General features: G+C 48.8%; 1 protein-coding gene across 1 annotated transcript in view; it reads left to right on the forward strand.

Annotated features, from left to right (window-relative positions):
- The window catches only part of LOC147102876 (dynein axonemal heavy chain 17-like), a 908,504-nt gene that overhangs the window by 795,181 nt on the left and 93,813 nt on the right, over nt 1–19,510 (forward strand). The window contains exons 60-63 of the mRNA XM_085963770.1: nt 1,960–2,193; nt 16,204–16,368; nt 16,456–16,551; nt 17,658–17,875. Coding sequence (XP_085819896.1) covers nt 1,960–2,193; nt 16,204–16,368; nt 16,456–16,551; nt 17,658–17,875 — 713 coding nt within the window. The remainder of the gene's footprint in view (nt 1–1,959; nt 2,194–16,203; nt 16,369–16,455; nt 16,552–17,657; nt 17,876–19,510) is intronic.

A 19,510-nucleotide genomic window follows, 5' to 3' on the forward strand; every position in this document is an offset into this window, starting at 1 on the left:
CCCGGCAGCGCTGCATTCCATCCGGTCACTGCTTTGCACTGCCATTAACGCCACCCCCCATGAACGAATGTTTGTTTTCCCCAGGAAGTCGACTACGGGAACCACGCTACCAACTTGGCTGACCTCTCCGGGGCCGTCTTGCTGCGAAAGCACGCGAGGGCCCATAAAACGGACCCCCTGGTTGAGAGGGTGGACCTCCTGCACGCCAACCCCCAGTACGCCTATGTGGCATACCCAGACGGGTGGGAGGACACAGTCTCCTTACGAGACCTCGCACCCTCGGGCATCCCTGAGACACCACCGTTACCCCCCCACCACCCCCCCAAATCCAGCCCAGGTAGACGGCATGCCGGAACCCCACGAGCCTTCGCCGACCACGCAGACACCAGCATTAACATCGGATACTGCATCACCGCCGCCGCTGCTGCGACGATCGGAAAGGCTTACGAGGCCTCCGGACAGACTGACATACCCGAACTGGTAGTACACTTCACCCCGCCGGACTCAAATCTAAACAAGGGGTGAATGTGGTAAACCACGTTTATTGTTCACTATCGTTACACTATGGTTATCACTGTTATATCGTTACACTATGGTTATCACTGTTTACACTGTTGTATCACTACACGAGGTCGCCTCTTTGTCACGCTGTTATACCTGGGCTGACCACTGCTGACTCCGCCCATGGCTCCACCTACTTGCCCAGGTATAAAGGTGGTCGACTGGCTGGTATTCCTCCTTGTTGGATCCGATCACCCACGAGGGTGGGCTCTGTTATTTAGCCAATAAAAACCTATAGTTACTGTCTTAACTCGTCGCTTTTCATTGGATGAATTGATAGGTATATCAATCAGATCAGCCATGATCTTATTGAATGGCAGAGAAGGCTCGAGGGGCCATGGGGTTGATATGAGGAGCCCTAAACAAATGGCTTAAACATCTGTTTACTCATTCCTCCAGAATTTCTGACAATTTCCCACTGAAATTACAGAGGAAGATTAGGATGATTTTTATCCACACTTTCATTTTGTTTTCCAGTTTCAGTTAGATATTGAATTATACAACCTCAATGATATTGACTGACTATAAGCATTAATGACTCTATGACTTTATTAATAAAGCCTAGCTCAAGTCTTATACCCCAGGAAGAAAACTGACCCATGGATAAATCACAGTACCTTCCCTGCTTTCTTTTAGCATTTCTGTAATGGGAGAGAAAACATAAAGAACTCATTACAGAGGTGTAAATGGATTGGTTTTATTCAAGTTTGGTTAATAAAAATATAGATCTAGATTTTCATATGTGGGGGAACATATGCAAATTAAATGGATGGAAACACAACCTCCACCATATTTCTTTCCACTTGCCCTGACTGAACGCTGTGGCTGCCTGTTAGACCTTAGCAACCAACATTCTAAGAAGGGGACCTCAGGGATCTTTGGAAGAGGAGCTTGTGCTAGTGCTTTCATAGTGTGGCTTTGAATGAGCCCCATCAGCAGCAGCAGCAGCATCATTTTTTAATCAAAATCAAATTCCCTTCAGGCAGTTTGTCGGCTGTCTTAACCCTGCTATTACAGTCAGCCTCCATGGCCATCTCTAATTTGGCATGGTTTCCGGGCAGAGGTCAGGAAGCCCTCCTGAATATACAGATGATCCAGAGCCAGAAATACAGTTGGCATCATGGGAGCATCTCCAGGGTAGGTGGAAGCCTCATCCCACCAGAAATGAGCCCTATCAAAAACTTTACGCCATACAGTTTAATTTTTGTGAAAGAAATAAAGTGTCTGTTTATTTTCGAGTAAGATATTTATAATCATTTAGATGGTGTTTGTCATTTCCATTTAAGTTCATAAATATGTTTCAAATGTCATGTTTTTGTGAGATAGTATTAGTAACTTGCATGCATTTCTTGTAACACAATGCACTGAATACTACTCGTGTACTGAATTACATTATAGGTTGAAGTAAAGAACTCTATAAGCCAGTTCATGGCATTTGTACACGGAAGTGTCCAAGAGATGTCTGTAGTCTACCTAGCTACTGAAAGACGCTACAACTATACCACACCCAAATCATTTCTGGAACAAATAAAGCTCTATCAAAGCCTGCTCTCAAAGCAAAGGAAAGACTTGGTTTCTAAAATGGATAGACTTGAAAATGGTTTGGCAAAACTTCACAGTACTGCTAGCCAGGTTTGTAGAATTGTAATGTTTCACGTTAACTAGTACATTTGCTAAGTATAAAAATATAATAGAATCCTTCTAATTTTTATCACAATCTCAGCCAATAAACTACTAGTTGAATTTCCATTAGTGCTAATCATTATGTTACCTTTGATGAGACAAAAACACTATTCTGTACTATACAGTAGTATGAAAGATTGTGAAAACAGTAGATACAAATTTTTTTCTGTCTTCTAACACATTAATATCTGAGAAGTGGGTTGGAATGCAGCAATCAGCTCCAAGGTTTATAAAAATGTAACATGAACAAACCTCTAAACCGTCTTACATAAGATATATTAGCAGTTACATAAGCCCAAGCCAATCAGCACAGGGATGCCACTACTAAGTGAAGTGAGTGGGGCTGAAATTCCACAATTTATTGGCAAAATAGGGGCATAATGTAAGTGAATCTCTCTTTTGAGGGTTGGATTTTCTGGCGGGTTACCCAGGGTTTTTTTGTCACTTTGGGTAGCTGATGATCTACATTTTAAAGCTCCAGAATGTGATACTCTCTAGTTACCAACATGTTTTTAGCCTCCATCCACAGTAAGGGATACCAGAGGGAATATAGGTTTCCCTATGGAAATTCTCCAGTTTGCACTATAGATGGAATAGAAGAGACAAGTACTACTTTCGTATGATGGGAAAGTCTTATAATGGGATGTCTAGTTTGGCTATCCATTCGATGGCCTCCTGAGATGCTGAGTGGAGAAATGAAGTGCCTCCTGCAACAGATCTTAGTGGGCAGGTTGATGTGATGTGTTCCATGGTCTGGGATTCATGACCACAGTCGCATCTCAGGTCATCCCTCATCTTCCACTTGTGGCGCAGGTGGCCGCATCGTCCATGCACTGTGTGGATTCAGTTGAGCGCTGTCCACCGTCTTTGAGGGAGGTCGAAGCCAGGGATCTCTGCTGTTGGGTCAGTGATGAGGTGTTCGTTCTTTATGTTGCATGCATCCCACGATTCCGTCCATCTGGATAGTGGGTTGATACCAGTTATATGAATATTGGCAGCTGTTTCCCGGCATGATTTTAAGCGCTTTCGTGGTGAGTTTTTCAAGGTTCGTGAATGGGAAGGTTGATGTTGCTCATGATTTTTTCCAACTCACGGAGTACGGTGGCATCGCGGTGAATGGCAGGCAGGGCAATGTGGGACAGCACCGGGAGCCACTCAGTTGGAGTGGACTTAAGCGTCCCTGGCACTGTCCTCATGGTGGTGTTTAGCTGCATGTCCATGACCTTTGTGTGGCAGCTTCAGGACCATGAGGCAGAGCAGCATTCTGCAACAGAGTAGACAAGGGCCACTGTTGCAGTGCAAAGCATTCTGGTTGTACTCCCCCATCAAAGGAGAATGCAGCCAACCCGGTTTTACCTCCCATCCCACCCCCACAACAAGTCTATAGACCCGGGAGAGCTTATAAGGGACTGAGTGAGGAGCTGTGTCTTTGCCAGCTTCACTTCACTAGGAACCTCTGGATGAATTAGGCTACCTTCTGTACAATGACCTATAGCCCATACCAAATACCCAAACAGCTCTACCAGTGGCTTTCAAAGTCAGTGACCTTAATATTAACCACCCCCCACCCCCCACGATGGGCGGGTGAAGGTTGGGGGGAGATAAAAAAGTGAAATGAGCGGAATGTAAACCCCAGCCTTTTGTACGGCGGCAGATATCGGGATGTCCAAGTATCCCGCTGTGGTGAGGTAGGACGCTTAACTAACATTTTTAAATCAAGCTCCCATAGTGCAATTGGGAGCCCGATTTGAAAATTATTGCTGCTGCACAGGTTTCCCAGGGACCTGGAAACTTGGCAGTGAAACGGAGGCGGGAGCTACCGACTCCCCAAAGTAACTGCCTCTTTCAGCACCCCTTGTGGGCCAGGTAGAGCAGAAGTGTTCCCTCCTGGGCCCTCAAGGAAGCCTTCAGCATCCCCCAATCCCGATCAGCAGCCGCCCACCACCACCCCCGCACCCAGCCCCAATCTTCAGCCTCCCCTCAGTCCTCTTGATTGCCGATCTCCCCTCAGCCACTCCACCCCCAGCCCCAATCACAGGCCTCCCACCTCCCAATTGCAGGCCTCACCCCCTCCCAATTGCAGGCCTCACCACCTCCCAATTGCAGGTCTGCCCCTCCCCAGCCCCAATTGCCGACCTTCCCCCCTCGCGATTGCCAGGGACTGTTCCCAAGGTTCGCTGGCTGTGGCCTCTTAGCCCTGGTGTTCCCTACCGCCCGCCGGCCAGACTGTCCATTTGGCCAGCTGCTGGCCGAGAGATGGAACTACAAAATGTTAATGAGGTCCTGCTGTTAAGATCGACAGGACCTCCGCGTCCCCAGCCTTTCTGGGTTCTTTGGTCGTTTTTAACCTCCCCATAAATATCGGGGCCAGTACATCTCTCAACCTTTATGCTACGGGCTCCTTCCAAGTTATAACCAGAAACTTTTGCAACATCAGCCAGAGTGCTGTCCAGGCTTACATTTGACAGGTCATCAGTACCATCAATGGGAGAGCTAGTGAATTCATTCATTTTTAAATGACAGCTCGGCAGCACCAAGACAGGGCAATTCAGTAATATCATATTGCTGGTTTCCCCAGAGTTCAGGGCACTATAGATGACAGCTGTGGGCTAAATACACCCAAATGAATTTCCTGAATAGATAGGGATTCCACTCCCTCAGTATCAAATTATCTGTCACCAGCTACAACAAAAAACCAACAGTACATTGCTCCAATGGACCTCATTCATCAACTAGAGTGGCCATTGAGGTGATTGCATGAGTTTGAAGGCAATGTTTTGCTGCCTTAATTGAACTGGAGAAGCATTGCTGTATGCTCCTGAGTGGGTCTCACATATATGGTGTTTGCTTGCTGTGCTCTTCACAACCTCCCTATTTGGAAAGGACTAGAAATGGAATCAAATGGGGGGTTGGGCCCAGAAGGGGGAGAGGCTGAGGAACCTGGAACTCAGCCTCATGAGGATCAGGATTTAGAGGAATCTTCTTTGCTGGCTGCAAGGGAGATTTATAGAGTGATTATAGTAATACTTTCTCCTCACGTTAAAGTGGTACTCTTTGAAACCTTCTATCAGTATTTCTTCCTTCGCTTCCTGCCAACTCCAATCATCCTACACGGAAATAACTGTCTTTCTGGCCCTGTTACAAATATGACCCTCAAGTCTGCACCGCCATTCAATAATATCATGGCTGACCTTCGACCTCAACTCCACGTTCCCACCCAATCTCCATATCCCTTGATTCCCCTAGAGTCCAAAAATCTATCACAGCTGTGAATATACTCAATGATTCAGCATCCACAACCCTTTGGAGGTAGAGAATTCCAAAGATTCACAACCCTCTGAGTGAAGAAATTCTTCCTCATCTCAGTCTTAAATGGCCGACCCCTTATCCTGAGAATATGCCCCCAGTGTGTACCATCTACAAGTTGCACTGCAGCAACTCGCCAAGGCTTCTTCGGCAGCACCTCCCAAACCCGCGACCTCTTCCACCTAGAAGAACAAGGGCAGCAGGCGCATGGGAACACCACCACCTCCAAGTTCCCTTCCAAGTCACACACCATCCTGACTTAGAAGTATATCACCGATCCTTCATCGTCGCTGGGTCAAAATCCTGGAACTCCCTCCCTAACAGCACTGTGGGAGTACCTTCACCACACGGACTGCAGCATTTCAAAAAGGCGGCTCACCACCACCTTCTCAAGGGCAATCAGGGATGGGCAATAAATGCTGGCCTTGCCAGCGATGCCCACATCTCATAAACGAAAAAAAAAGTTCTAGACACTGACGTAATAAAACTCACTACGCACTTGGTTTGAGTATAAAGCAAGGCTTTAATCAACTTGTTTCAGAACATGGAGGTTTAGTTGTACTTCACTAGTTCCTTGTCTTACAAAATGTCCCTGGAAAGCTGGGGCCGACGCCCGAGTATTTATACTCCTTGGACGGCGCCACCAGCTGGCCATCCAGCGTTATTTCATGAGTAGTTTCTTGATAAATGATGAGATTTATAACAGACACTCCAGAAAGAACCTCTCAGCATCTGCCCTCTCAATCCCCCTCAGAATCTTATATTCAAAGAAGTATTTGATACTATACAAAACCAGTACGTACCCCTAAAAGGCAAAAGCTCCACTTGTGTAGTTAAGCAACCATGGACAACGAATGAGGTAAGAGACAGTGTCAAGCTAAAAGAAAAGGCTTACACAAATGCAAGGAAACGTGGAAATCCAGCTGACTATGAAAGTTATAAAAAGTGACAAAGGGACAGACAGAAAGTAATAGGTGCAAAAAGGGAATATGAAATACACTTGCAAGGGATATCAAAGCTAACAACAAAAGGGTTTTATAAATATATTAAAAGATAGAGGCCTAGAATACAAAAACAGGTGTGGTGGGTGGAGGGTGGTTGCTGACTACCCATGCTATTTAGTACACATGTAGGCAGCACGCAAAATCCAGACACCAAGGGAGCGATTTTGCCAGCCCTGGGGAAGCGGGTTTGGAGGCCGAGAAACTGGCAGAATTTGGGGGCGGGTACCCAACCTGCCCCCAACCCGCCTCCATGCCATCTTGCCAGGAGGTGGGTAGCCGTCCCGCGCCGAGTCCCATTTCCTTGGAGGCAGGAAAGGATTACATCCACTTAACTGCCTGATAACAGGTAGTTAACAGGCAGAAAATAGGATTATCCCCATTTTGCCCACACAACTGCGGGCTTCCCGAAGGCTCCGAAACCCGCCAGGTCAGCGAGGTGAGTAGTGGGTCTGCGGGGTCCAAAAGTGTGCTGTGAAGGTGAGTGATGGGTGCAAGTGTGGAGAGGTGAGTATCTGAGGTAAGTGCAAAGTGTTAGAAAAAGTGTACTTACCTTTGTTTCTTCCTGCAGGCTTCAATCGGTGGGTATGCGGAAAGTCTCGCACCTCCGCGGTAGAGATGACAGATTGCCGTTGCATTCTCCAATGCAACAACCATCTCATTTCTACAAAAGAAAACTCATCAAACTACAGAGAATGTCAGTGTTTGACAGCTTCACAGCTTCTCACTATCCGGCTTTCCCTTAATTGGCCTGCTAAGCCTGCTGGGCGGGCTTAACAAGGTCAATCAAGGGAAAATAGCATGGGTTGGCCAGAAGTTGATGGAGGCGGGACTGAAACCCGACAAGTGGGAGTCCCGCCTCCAAAAGCTCCCCATTGGCAAAATCACCCCCCAAGATTCTCTGATGCTGAGCTGAAGATCTTGCTGTAGGCAGTGGACAGGAGGAGGGACATCGGCCTAGAAATTCAGTATCGCCACGTTTGGGGCGTTATAGTCGAGCGGGCGCTAAATTTAGCGCCCAGCGCAAATTATCGCCACCTTCAGCGAAATTGACCTGCTTCGCCCCAAGAGGTGCTTGGAGCGCTAAAGCAGGCGCTGCACGACTGTCCTAAGGCGCTAAGCCGGAGAAGCGAGGCGCTACCACCGAGGGCGGGCGCAGCGCAGGTGTGGCCAGTTAGCGATTGCAGGCAGACACGCTGGCGCCGGTCAGCTCTTAAAGGGGGAGGGTCGATTTGGATTGCAGCCACACCCTGCACATTGGAGCCCTGATTCTCGGCCTGGACAGACCTGCTGCCACATTCTAATGCCTAGGACCATGGAGAGGGCCAGGGAGCGAGCGCAGCGGTTCACTGAGGGGCCCTGCAGGTTCTGGTTGGCGCAGTGGAGCGCAGGCGATCTATCCTGTTTCCGGACAGTGGCAGGAGGCCGCTGCCCACCGACTACCGCAAAGCTTGGAGGGAGGTGGCTCACAGAGTGACCTCCAGCAGCATGGTACCTAGGACCCCTGTGCAATGCAGGAAGAAGTTCAACAACCTCACTCGGGTTGTCAGGGTGAGTACCCTTTTCAGTATCCTCTTCATCCCTGCATGTGCACCTCACTTTATGGCCAAAGGGTCCTGAAAGCCCCAATGGCCAGCCCTCATACAACACCTATGGACCTTTCATGAAACTCACACGCACATTCACCACTTTACACACTGTAAGGGCTATTCGGCCATGGGAGGCAGTGCAGCCAAGATCAGGGCTTCACACTGTAAGGGCTATTCCACCATGAGAGGCAGTGCAGCCAAGATCAGGGCTTCACACTGTACTCAGAGCCCATCCTTTCTCTTGCAGGGCAAGCTGGCCCACAATAGGAGGCAGCAGCAATGGACCGGGGGAGGCCAGCCTCACCTTAAAGACCTCAGCGATCTGGAGCAGCGAGTCCAGCGCATTATGGCAGGCCAGCTGATTGGCCCTGTCGCCACTGGAGATGCCGACCCCGTTCTGGACAGCAATGGTAAGGTCATCACCTTTTTGACTTCTCTCCTTCCACTTGTGCCTCACACCAGCATCCTTTGCCACTATCGAACCAATACAGTGCATTGCAGCACTTATGCCTCCCTCGCTGCCGCCCTGTCCTCACGCTAAAGCAACTCTTGTACCTCCCTGCTTTCAGATGGTGAATCACCAGGTGAGGAGGCGGGCCCTCAAGCTGCCACTGTGAGTGATTCTGAAGGCGAGGAGGAAGAGAAAGCTGGACCATCAGTGCCACCCTCAGCCGAGGCAGCCCAAGGCCATAATGGGGACATGTCTTCCCTGGAGGGGAGCAGGGGGTAAGAGTCTGAGGAGAGTGAAGCTCCGGGGCCCAGCGGGCTGCAGCAACGCGGGGGGGTTAGGGAAGCTCGGTGGCCTCCTCCCCGGAGGGAGAGTCTTGTCTCCAGTCCTGCTACAGTGAGCGCAGAAGAGGTGTGGCTCCTCGCTGAAATGGGCACCCAGGAGGAGCAGAGGCACACTGAGCTCATGGCTGCAGTGGCAAGGATGCCCGACTCCATTGAGTCACTGGCAAGCACTGTCCAGGACTTCGGTGCAGCACTGGCAAGGAGTCTGCAGGACTTCGGTGCAGCACAGGCAAGGAGTCTGCAGGACTTCGGTGCAGCACAGGCAAGGAGTCTGCAGGACCTCGGTGCAGGACCTCGGTGCAGCACAGGCGGCTTCCACGCAAGTGCTTAGTGGTGCCATGCAGTCAGTGGCTGGCCTGATGCAGACACAGATTGAGGCCACACGAGCACTGACTGCTGCCACCCTCGCTGCATCGGGCACGAATCGCCGGGGCCCTCGCCGCACCACAGAAGGCCAGCAGTCTGTGCTTCGGCAGATTGCTCCGCATGCTGCAGTGCTGACCTATGGGAGTGCCAGTGTGTCGTCCGACCAGGGAGTGCCTGTCCTCTGTCAGGATGGCAGCATTCCTGCTGCCAACACTGTCACTCCTCCACTGCAGCTGCCACCACCCGTAGGACAGACTGCTGCCGCCCATGCAAAGTTGGAGCAGTCAGCAGCCGGGCCCTCCAGGTCCAGAGCTGGTCCAGGCCGTCCACCAAGGGCATCTGCCGACTCAGTTTCTGACACTCAGCAGCCTTCCCTCAGCCTTGCTGCAGCCACTGGGGTCCCATTGCGGAGGAGCTGCAGGGTGGGAAGGGGCCAATCTCGCAAGCGAAGCAGATCACCCTCGCAGGCCAAAAAGTAGGAGGTGTGGCAAAATGCTGTTAATTTTTTTAGTGAAGGCCGAGGCTCGTGGTCATTTTTGGTTAACTCTTTTGTTCATTGTCTCCAGGTTGTGAGAGCCAGTTATGTGTCTGACTTTTTTGGGGGGTTTCTCTGTATTTCTTTGTCATGCGGGAAGGGCACACAGTTTGTTAAATAAATAATTGTCTTTATTCAGATTGTGCATGTTTGCTCTTTGAACTATTTGTTGCCTTGGCTGGCTCAGGGTTTGCGGAACCGTTCCATTCATGTTCTTTCAATGGCACAAGCCATTCCCTCAGAGGGGGCCTAGAACCGACTTGCAATAAGCCGCTAACGGACGGCCCTTGCACTTTGTGCCTCCCTCCTGTCTTGATGCTCTTCCTCCTCCTCCTCCTCCTCCTCCTCTGCTGGTGCTCCAATGTCTGCTGGCAGTGGCTGAGTCCTGAGGATAGCCAGGTCATGCAGCACACTACAACGAAATGGGAGACTCGCTCAGGCGAGTACTGTAGGGCTCCCCCGGAATGGTCCAGACAGCGGAACCGTTGTTTGAGCACGCCGATTGTGTGCTCAATGATGTTCCTGGTCGCTTGATGGCTGTCATTGTATCATTCTTCAGCAGGGGTGCTGGGCACACGGAGCGGGGTCATCACCAAGGTGCACAGAGGATAGCCCTTGTCCCCAAGAAGCCAGCCTCCTGGCTGAGCCAGGGCTTCGAAAAGGTCTGCCACAGAAGTCTGGCGCAGGATGAAGGCGTCGTGGCTGCTGCCTGGAAAGCGGGCATTGACAGCTAGTATCAGCTGTCTGTGGTCACACACCAACTGCACGTTCAACGAATGGAAGCCCTTCCGGTTGCGGTAATCCTCGGCATTCTCTTGAGGCGCCCGCATAGCCACATGCATGCAGTCAATGGCGCCCTGGACCATGGGGAAGCCCGCTATTCTTGCAAATCCCATTGCGCGCTCTTGCTGCTTGTCCAGGGTCATGGGGAAGGAAATGTACTGACGTCTCCTTTTGAAGAGGGCATTCGTGACTTGGCGGATGCAGCAATGCACCGCAAACTGGGAGACATTGGCAATGTCCCCAGTAGCGGATTGGAAGGAGCCGGTGGCATAGAAGTTAAGAGCCACTGTCACCTTCACTGCCACCGACAGAGACGTCCTGCTCCTCAGCTGAGGCTGCAGATCTGTCTGAAGCAGGTGGCAGAGCTCGGTGACCACCTCCCTGCTGAATCGAAGCCTCCAAATACACTGCTCCTCAGACATTTTGAGGTAGGAGAACTGCTGGCGGAATACCCTGGGAGGGTAAGGTCTCCTGTGCCGACACCTGTTGGCCCTCCTTCGCCTGGCCATGATTGGCACTCTCTCTCGCCGTCTCTGAGCCCTCTCAATGCAATGGAGAAACCCAACGTTTCCACCCATTGCAGCCCCCATAATATGTGGCCACTCAAGGCTATGGCACTGAAAAATCAATCCAACTGCAAAGTTCTGGGCTGAAGCCAAAAGTACCTGTGCGAGCGCTGACTCAATGCAGAAAGCTCTCTCCCTTTGTCTCTCTGCAAATCTCTCTCTCTCTCACAGAAGGAGTGGGCCAAAATGGCTACCACCAAGAAGCCAGGAAGCGCCCCCTTTAAATAGCGCCCCTCCCCCCAGCCCCACAGCGACTGGAAACCATTCCAGTCAACCAGTCACTGGGAGCGCCAGGCGGAAAGAAGGGGGGCACCACTGAAGTTCCGGTTCGGGGCGCCCCAAGGGTGTTGCACCATGAAATGACGCCAGGATCTGCGCGTGCAGCTGAGCGGGTGTTGTGGTTTTGCGCCGCCGCTAAATGTCCACTCAATTTCGCGAGAGGCGCAGGTCTCGCTGCGCCCGGGCGCTAGCCGCTTCGCGCCCTACTTATCGCCCTCTTAAGGCGCTAACGGCTGGCGCTAACAACTGAATTTCTCCCCCATCCTTTTTCCTCCAAGGGTTTTCATTCTTTTCTTTCTTTCATGGGGTAGAAAGCCCTCCAGGCATCTGCTAAGAAGGCAGTGGGACAACATCGCTCAGGACGTCAATGTCTGGAGCATTTCCCCAAGAACATGGCTGCAATGCAAGAAAAAATGTAATGATTTGACTAAGAGTTGTTAAGGTTAGAACACTGCTGAAATACTTTCTCATCACAGCTGTACCACTCACAGCCTTATTAATTACAACATTCATACCACTCACAAGACTCCACCCCCCTACTACCCTGCACTGTCCTGTAATCAGTGCACCACACTTCACTAAACATTCTTCTCCTCACGCTCACATACTCAGCACTATTAGAAACTTCACTTGCCCACAATTCATATCTCACACACACACTGTCAGCTATTCCATTATGACAACCACATGCTCCAAATTCCTCACAAGACTCTCACTAACACATTTCCCTCTTTCTTGCAAGAGAAGGTTGCACACAACACCAGGCAACAGGTTGCCACCGGAGGAAGAAGAGTGTGTCTGCACACCCTCTTCCCGCCTTGAAAAGCGTGTTCTGGCAATAATGGGAAGGGGCAGAGTGGAGGTCGTGGCCACTGGTAACGCTGGAGGAGACATCGTGTAGAGTTTCTTTATACCTAATACTCGTTGAGGGAAAAATTGGGTCGTGCCCCCGCGGCCAAAATTGGATGGCAGTGCCCCAAGGAGGAGGCAGGGCGCTACTGGAAGCGCTCCCCCTCCCTCTTGAGGTACTCCAGCTCAATATCGCGGCACTACTTATTAAAGGGGAGGGGCCTTGCGCAGCGCAAACCGGGGCCCAGCTGGCCCACCAGGGAGCAGGGTGCCGGCAAAAGAGCCCGGCACTCAAAAGGAGTGCCGGGCTGCCCAATCACGCTCAGCACCCCGTGGGAGATGGGCAGAGGGGGCAGGTGCTGGCAGACGGCCAGCAAAAAAAATGGCTGCCTGGCACCTCCCCTTTAAATAGCGCTGCCCCCCGACCCTGTCGGACATAGCGTCTGGCGGTACATCAGGGAGCACGACACAAGTTTGCGGCGGGGGCACAAGTGGGGCGCTGCGCACGACGATGACGTCATCGCCAGAGGCGCAGCACTGCGGGGCGCTACTGGCTACCGCCGCTGCTAACCTCCCTCTGAATTTCACGGGCGGCGTTAGTGGCGCCGCGCCCGGGCGCTAGTTGCTTTGCACCCCGTTAGCGCCACCTGAGGCACAAAGCAACTGAATTTTGCCCCCTTTGTCTCTTCGCACTTCTCTCTCATCCTCTGCATGACAAGCTGCAGATGCTTTCAACACCCATGTCTTTCTGCTCTCCATTGCACCACAAGCTAGCCATTGACTCTTTCTTTCATTTCAGCTGTTGAGAATGTCGACAACCCTCAGCCAGTGGCGGAAGAGGAGTGCAGTGTTGCAGAAGATGCACTATCACTTGATCAAGACTCTCACAAGCACCAGCTCAGATAATAACACCACGCAGACTTTAGAGGCTAGGTTAGAGGAGGGATCTGCACATGGTTACCTACTGAGCACAAATGTGCAGGGGTTAGCACAGGTGGATAGGACACCACAGGTGCCAGATCGCCAGAAGCGAGGTTGCATACTAGTTCTGCTGCAGAGGACTCAGGTGCTGACTTTGATGGGCCAGGCTACTGAAGAAGGCTCATAGACATACATGGGAACATCCTTTGTGCACTAGGCAGCCTGCTGGAGAGCTTGCGCACAATACTGTTGTAGGGGGTTTCTCTTGCTCTTTCTGGTCTCCTGCCAGGCTTCGTGCAATAATTACCCTTGAGTGGTTCGACCCACTCCCCCCTACGGTTCTAGACCTTGGACTTAGGTGCAGAGAACAGTAGTGCAGAGAAAGAACTCAATAGACCAGGTTGAATAGCACGAAATGGATGCTTTTATTTTTAAACAGTTTGAAGCATTACAAAATACATGTCATAGGCACAGATTAAAGTTACTACAATCATGCACAAATTTATGAACTTGACTCTATGGAAATGGGGAACACACGGCACATCGTAAAAGGGGAAACACATTACGATTTCCCTTAACTCCCTCCCCTATACCTAAACTAAGTTTCGACCTGGGGAACTTGGGATCATGCTCACCACTCTCGAAATCGCGAGAAAGGGGGTTCGCAGCCTTTTTGGCACCGCTTTCCGTCGTCACGTGGATTTGGAAACTTCTGGCGCAGTCGATATTCTCTCCTCCCTCGAGGCGGTGGGGTAGACCCAGCCTCGATGAGCGCTCGTTAAGGTTGAGATCCACTGAGTCGATTTGGGTTCATGGAGCAGACCCAGATGCAGGCTATGCACTTGGGAGAATCTTGTGGCCTAGATCGCCAGTCCTCCAGAGGGTTTCTTCTCCGTCGGCCTGGGTCGTCGATGATCTCCCGACCCCAGTACCCGGGCCACCCTCGTCGTCTTCTCGTCGTGGCCGAGCCTTGTTTGGCTGAACACCGACCACGTCCTTTTACCGAAACCGTCCGTCTTTAAAAAAAACGAAAACGTTTTCATCGATCTGCCGAAGTGGAAGAGGCGCCGATCCGGGCACCGTCCGCCCTTCGTTCGTTCCTCGTAGAAGAAAGTTCTTGAAGAAATGGAAGCCTGAAGTCGCCCAACAAGAAGCCGTGACAGTGAAGAAGAAGTTGTTCAAGTAACCCGAAGTCCGAAGTAACTTAGATGGACTTTCAATCCACAGTTATACTCTTTTGGGACAGTCTTATCTCCCGCCAAATCATAGTCCTGTCTTTGTATTAATTTTGGCGGGCAGAAATCTCTGCAGGGGCGCTTTGTCTTGTAACGGAGCCGGTGATAACTTAAACTGGCCTTCCTGGCCGATAATGTCTTTCAATGTCTTTTGCATTATCACCGTGGCTCGGTTCGCATATTGATCGGTCCGGACATTTTCCTTGATGGCTGCTAAACGGTTTTTCCTTTGTACGATAAATGGGTATAAGTGTTTTTACATTGTCCGCCCATATCTTGATGGGCCCCATCCTGTACTTATAATCCATTGAATATGTATGCTGTTGCCCTGAGTTTCGGTTCCCAGAGACTGGCTTTCGTGGGCTCACTGTCTTCAATCCACAAGCCTGTCTGGCTTGCAGTAACAGAAATAAAATGGTTCATAAACTGATCACGGGGCCTGGCGGCCATTTTGTATGCCCTTTTATCAAAGGTTTTTCTGTGCAAGCTTACTTTGGTCAATAAACAGTCTTATTTTATCCAGTTTTCTTGCGTGATTTTTGCTGAAAATTGCGAATCTTACACTGTGAAGCATGGAGGAGTCCAGCTCTAACTTGTCGCAAGGCTTTGCATACAGCATGGAAATCATTCTGTCCAACATGGTCAGCTCCAGATACTGGTAGATCATGATACCCCATTCCAGTGGTCCCAAAGTCCTAGGGCCACTTCAGTGCTGATAAGTCCTGGGGTTTATTTCTAGAGGGATAGAATTGAAAAGTAGAGAAGTTATGCTAAACTTGTATTGACGATTGGTTAGAGCACACTTGGAGTACTGTGTACAGTTCTGGTTGCCATATTATAAAAAGGATATAGAGGCACTGGAGAGGGTGAAAAAAAGATTTACAAGGATGATACCAGAAATGTGAGGTTATACCTATCAGGAAAGGATGAACAGGCTGGGTCACTTTTTTCTTGAAAAGAGAAGGCTGAGGGGTGGCTTAATAGAGGTCTTTAAAATTATGAAAGGTTTTGATGGAGTTGATACAGAGAGAATGCTTCCACTTGTGGGGAAGATCAAAACTAGAGGCCATCAATACAAGATTTTCACCACAAAATGAAATAGGGTATTCAGAAGAAACTTCTTTACCCAGATCGTGGTGAGAATATGGAACTAGCTGCCACAGGGAGTGGTTGTTGCAAATAGTATAGATTCATTTAAGGAGAGGCTAGATAAGCATATGAGGGAGAAGGGAAGAGAGAGTTATGCTGATAGTTAGATGAGGAAGGATGGGAGGAGGTTGGAATGGAGCATAAACGCCAGCATGGTCGGGTTGGGCCGAATGGCCTGTTTCTGTGCTGTATGTTCTATGTAATTCTATGTAAAGTCAGTGGCCCTGAAAATAGTACTTGACACAAGACCCCTGTTCTTAGAAAACCTCCAACTCACCACGAACAAAGCCATGGCAGATCTGCCTGTATGTTATATATATTTAGTATGTTAAAGGGATGTTCAGTCTTGTGTGTACCTATTCATTTACCAAGTTAGTTCCATAGAGTAAATTCATCTATCCAGCATTCCCAACGGGGAGCCATGGCCAAAGGAAGTGCAGGGTGGAAAATTGGCACTACAGTTTTGTAGTCCTATCCTTGACCGACTTCAAGTGAGGTGTTCCAAGGGGAACTCAATCAGTGAATTTACTCTTTATATACTGTAATGAGTGAAAATAAAGATTAGTGTGGATGTGTCTTTACATACAGGTGGATGATTTAAAAAGTAAACTTGCTGTACAAGAAGTAGAACTGCAACAGAAGAATGAAGATGCAGACAAATTAATTAAAGTTGTCGGACAGCAAACAGAGATTGTTACCAAAAATAAAAAAATTGCTGATGAAGAGGAGAAAAAAGTGCAAATCATTAATGAGGTACTGCATTTTGCACTAACAGTGGCTATTCATTCTTAACATAATTTTGAGCAGGTTGTTGTAATAATGCATTTTATTCATATTTAGAATGTAAAAGAAAAACAACAGTCTTGTGAAGAAGACTTAGCAAAAGCAGAACCAGCTTTAATTGCAGCCCAAGAAGCACTGAACACATTAAATAAGGTATAACTAACAATGAAATAGGAAGTACTGGATAATATCCAATGGCATGGTTCATGAGTAGAAGATAATTTATGATATTTAGCATGATTCTCATTCCGAGCTGGAAAGTAGAACACAGTTGGATCTGAAAGCACAACACAGCAGGGCCTCGGAGTGGAGCATGCCAGGGAGTCTTTGGAGCAGAACACAGGGAGGTCCAGGAAAGGAACACATTTAGATTGGGGTGCCTGAGTGTAGAGCACAGGATGGCAAGGGATTGGAGACACAGGACCCTGCCACCGGGTGCCCTGAAAGTGGAGCATAATGCGATTGGAGAGTGGGGCACAGAATTTCACAATAAAAACCACTGGCCTCAAGTGGTATAGGGGCTTATCTGTGGTGACACGGGGAACTTTAATGGCTTCCAATCTTAGATACTTTTTTTTTCCTAGGCCTAATTGGACATTTTTTGAGAAGTTGTATCAGGCTGTAAAATTTTTTGATTGTCCATTCGGAAAAGTCAGGATTTTATGCTTTGACTACTATGGCTGGAATTTTACACTTCAGCACTCTTGGCACATGTCGAGAGCACATATTGGGAAATTCTGCTTTCCCAGCCCTTGATTTTCGATCATTAAATTAATGGTCTCCTGTCTTAATATCTCCTTATGCAGCTCAATGTCAGATTTTGTTTGATAAAGCTCCTGTGAAGCACCTTGGAATGTTTTACTACATTAAAGGCATTATATAAAGGCAAGTTGTTGTTGTAGATGGAAACAGATTCAAGCACTTCAAAACTCAGTTTTTTAAATTCATATAAAAATGCAGGCCATTATGTGAGGGTAAAGAGAGAACCTCGCTGGGTCACGACAGAAGCTGAAATATTGTTCATCAGAGTGCTATAAATTCCAAACTTCCTCCTCTCCTACCTGATGACCGCCCAACACTAAGAAATCAAACACAAATGCAGTAATAGAACACCTTGGTTAGAGAAGCAAAAGAATCCTTTTTTCTTCAACCTGTTTTGTTGAGTAATATGCCTTCATCCAGCACTCGACAAAGATGCTCTTTTATATTTATTTTCATATTTTGTTTTAAACTATTAATCTATTTTTTTTGCTTGTTAGAACAACTTGACAGAGCTGAAATCTTTTGGCTCCCCGCCAGATGCTGTAGTTGTTGTGACTGCTGCTGTAATGATCCTTTTAGCACCAAGTGGGAAAGTCCCAAGGGACAAGAGCTGGAAAGCCGCCAAAATTATGATGGGTAAAGTGGATGGTTTTTTGGATTCACTAATAAACTATGATAAGGAGCGAATCCCTGAGTCTTCTTTGAAAGCTTTCCGGTATGTCAATTAATTATTAAGTCTTCTATTGCTTTGAAAGTTATACCGTTTTTTTATCTGTTAGTTAAACAAACATATTGCTGTTCTTTAAAGCAGAATTTACTAAATGTAAAATTCTGCCTGGTTAGAAATGTATTTATTTTTTGATAGATTTAACACACACTAAATCTAATTATTTATTGACAAGTTGTATATGTTATAAATTGATACCTTGTATGTATGGTTCTCCTTTAGATCTGTTATTTTACTGGCAAACATGTGGATTTTGATAGTGTTCTTGTACACTAGATTTTGAAACATATTGGCCTAGAAATTGTTTTTCAGGCTCTACGCGGCCTACTAAGCCCCCAAAATGGCGGTCAAGAAACGTTCGTGTACCTCCAGCCAGAAGTGTGCTGGCCGCCATACTGAGTAAGGACAAACGAGGCATTCTTTACCCATTCCTCAAGCAGGCATTAGGCTCTTTGCATATGCAAATAAGGGGCCTAATGCTTGCTTGAAGTCCCTGCTCCAGCATTGATTTGCTCTGAGGCAGCCTGCACCATCTCGGGCTGCACTCAGGGAAAACAGCCCTGCCAATGAAGAAGGTAAGTAATTTACCTGAATGTTAAGCCAGGAAGAGCAGTGTATTCCTCCCGACCCCACATTAAAGGACCTAATCGCCATTAACCCCCTTTCCATCACCACCCCTCCCGACAACCCCCACTGCTACCACTGCCGCTGTCGACCCCCAATCGTCTGCCACCATCAGCCCAGATCGCCCTCCTCCTCCGGCTCTGACCACCAATTGCCCTCTCTCCGCGGCCCCAACCGCTGAGGTTCGAGGCCCATTATCTCGGGAGCCTTGGACCTCACCATTCTGGTGCAGAGTACTTAGCCTTTGCCCCTCGAGTGCTCAAATTTCTAGACCAGCATTTACCTCGTTTTGACACTTCTCTATGAGATTAGCACTACTCCTTCATATATTTGACTTTTTGCATACCTGATCTGCTGTGACTTGTTCAAGGGTAGTCTGGGATCTGAAGCATATTTGTGATATTAACATAGTCTCATTCTGAAGTGGGGCATACAGCACTCTGGGTGATAGGGTGACCAAGGAATAGGATAGAGAATTTTAAATAAGAACTGGCTGGCACCACTGTGTCTGTGTTCCATTGCTGACTGACATCACATGAGCATCGCCAGCGCTCTGAAGTAACGCCTCGCTCCTCGACCTTTGTGCCTTAAGAGAGATGTGTAGCGCCTGATTTAGTGCTCCAATCAACTCCGGGGGCGATAAAAGCCAAGTTTGCAGTTGGAGGTGATAATTAGCGCCAGGCGCTAAACTTTGCGCACGGCCGATAATCGCACCCCAAACGGGGCGATACTGAATTTTCCCCCCATAGTCCTAGAAAATTGGGCACGGACATTTGTGGGCGTGCAGGGGGCGGTCCCTGCACCTGAATGGTGAGGCCCGAGGTGCACCTGATATTGCATATGCAAAGGGCCTAACGCCTGTTTCAGACGTGGGCACTGCATGCCAACTTTCTGACCTTTACCAACATGGCAGGTGACGCATTAGCTTCCTGTCCACCATATTGGAGGCTTAGGAGGCCATTTAGTGCTCTAAAAGGGGGCGCTGTGAGGCCGAATTTC

This window comes from Somniosus microcephalus, chromosome 21 (genome assembly GCF_052327205.1).
Source record: "Somniosus microcephalus isolate GS21.2 chromosome 21, FLI_Smic_1.0, whole genome shotgun sequence".
NCBI classification, from domain to species: Eukaryota; Metazoa; Chordata; class Chondrichthyes; order Squaliformes; family Somniosidae; genus Somniosus; species Somniosus microcephalus.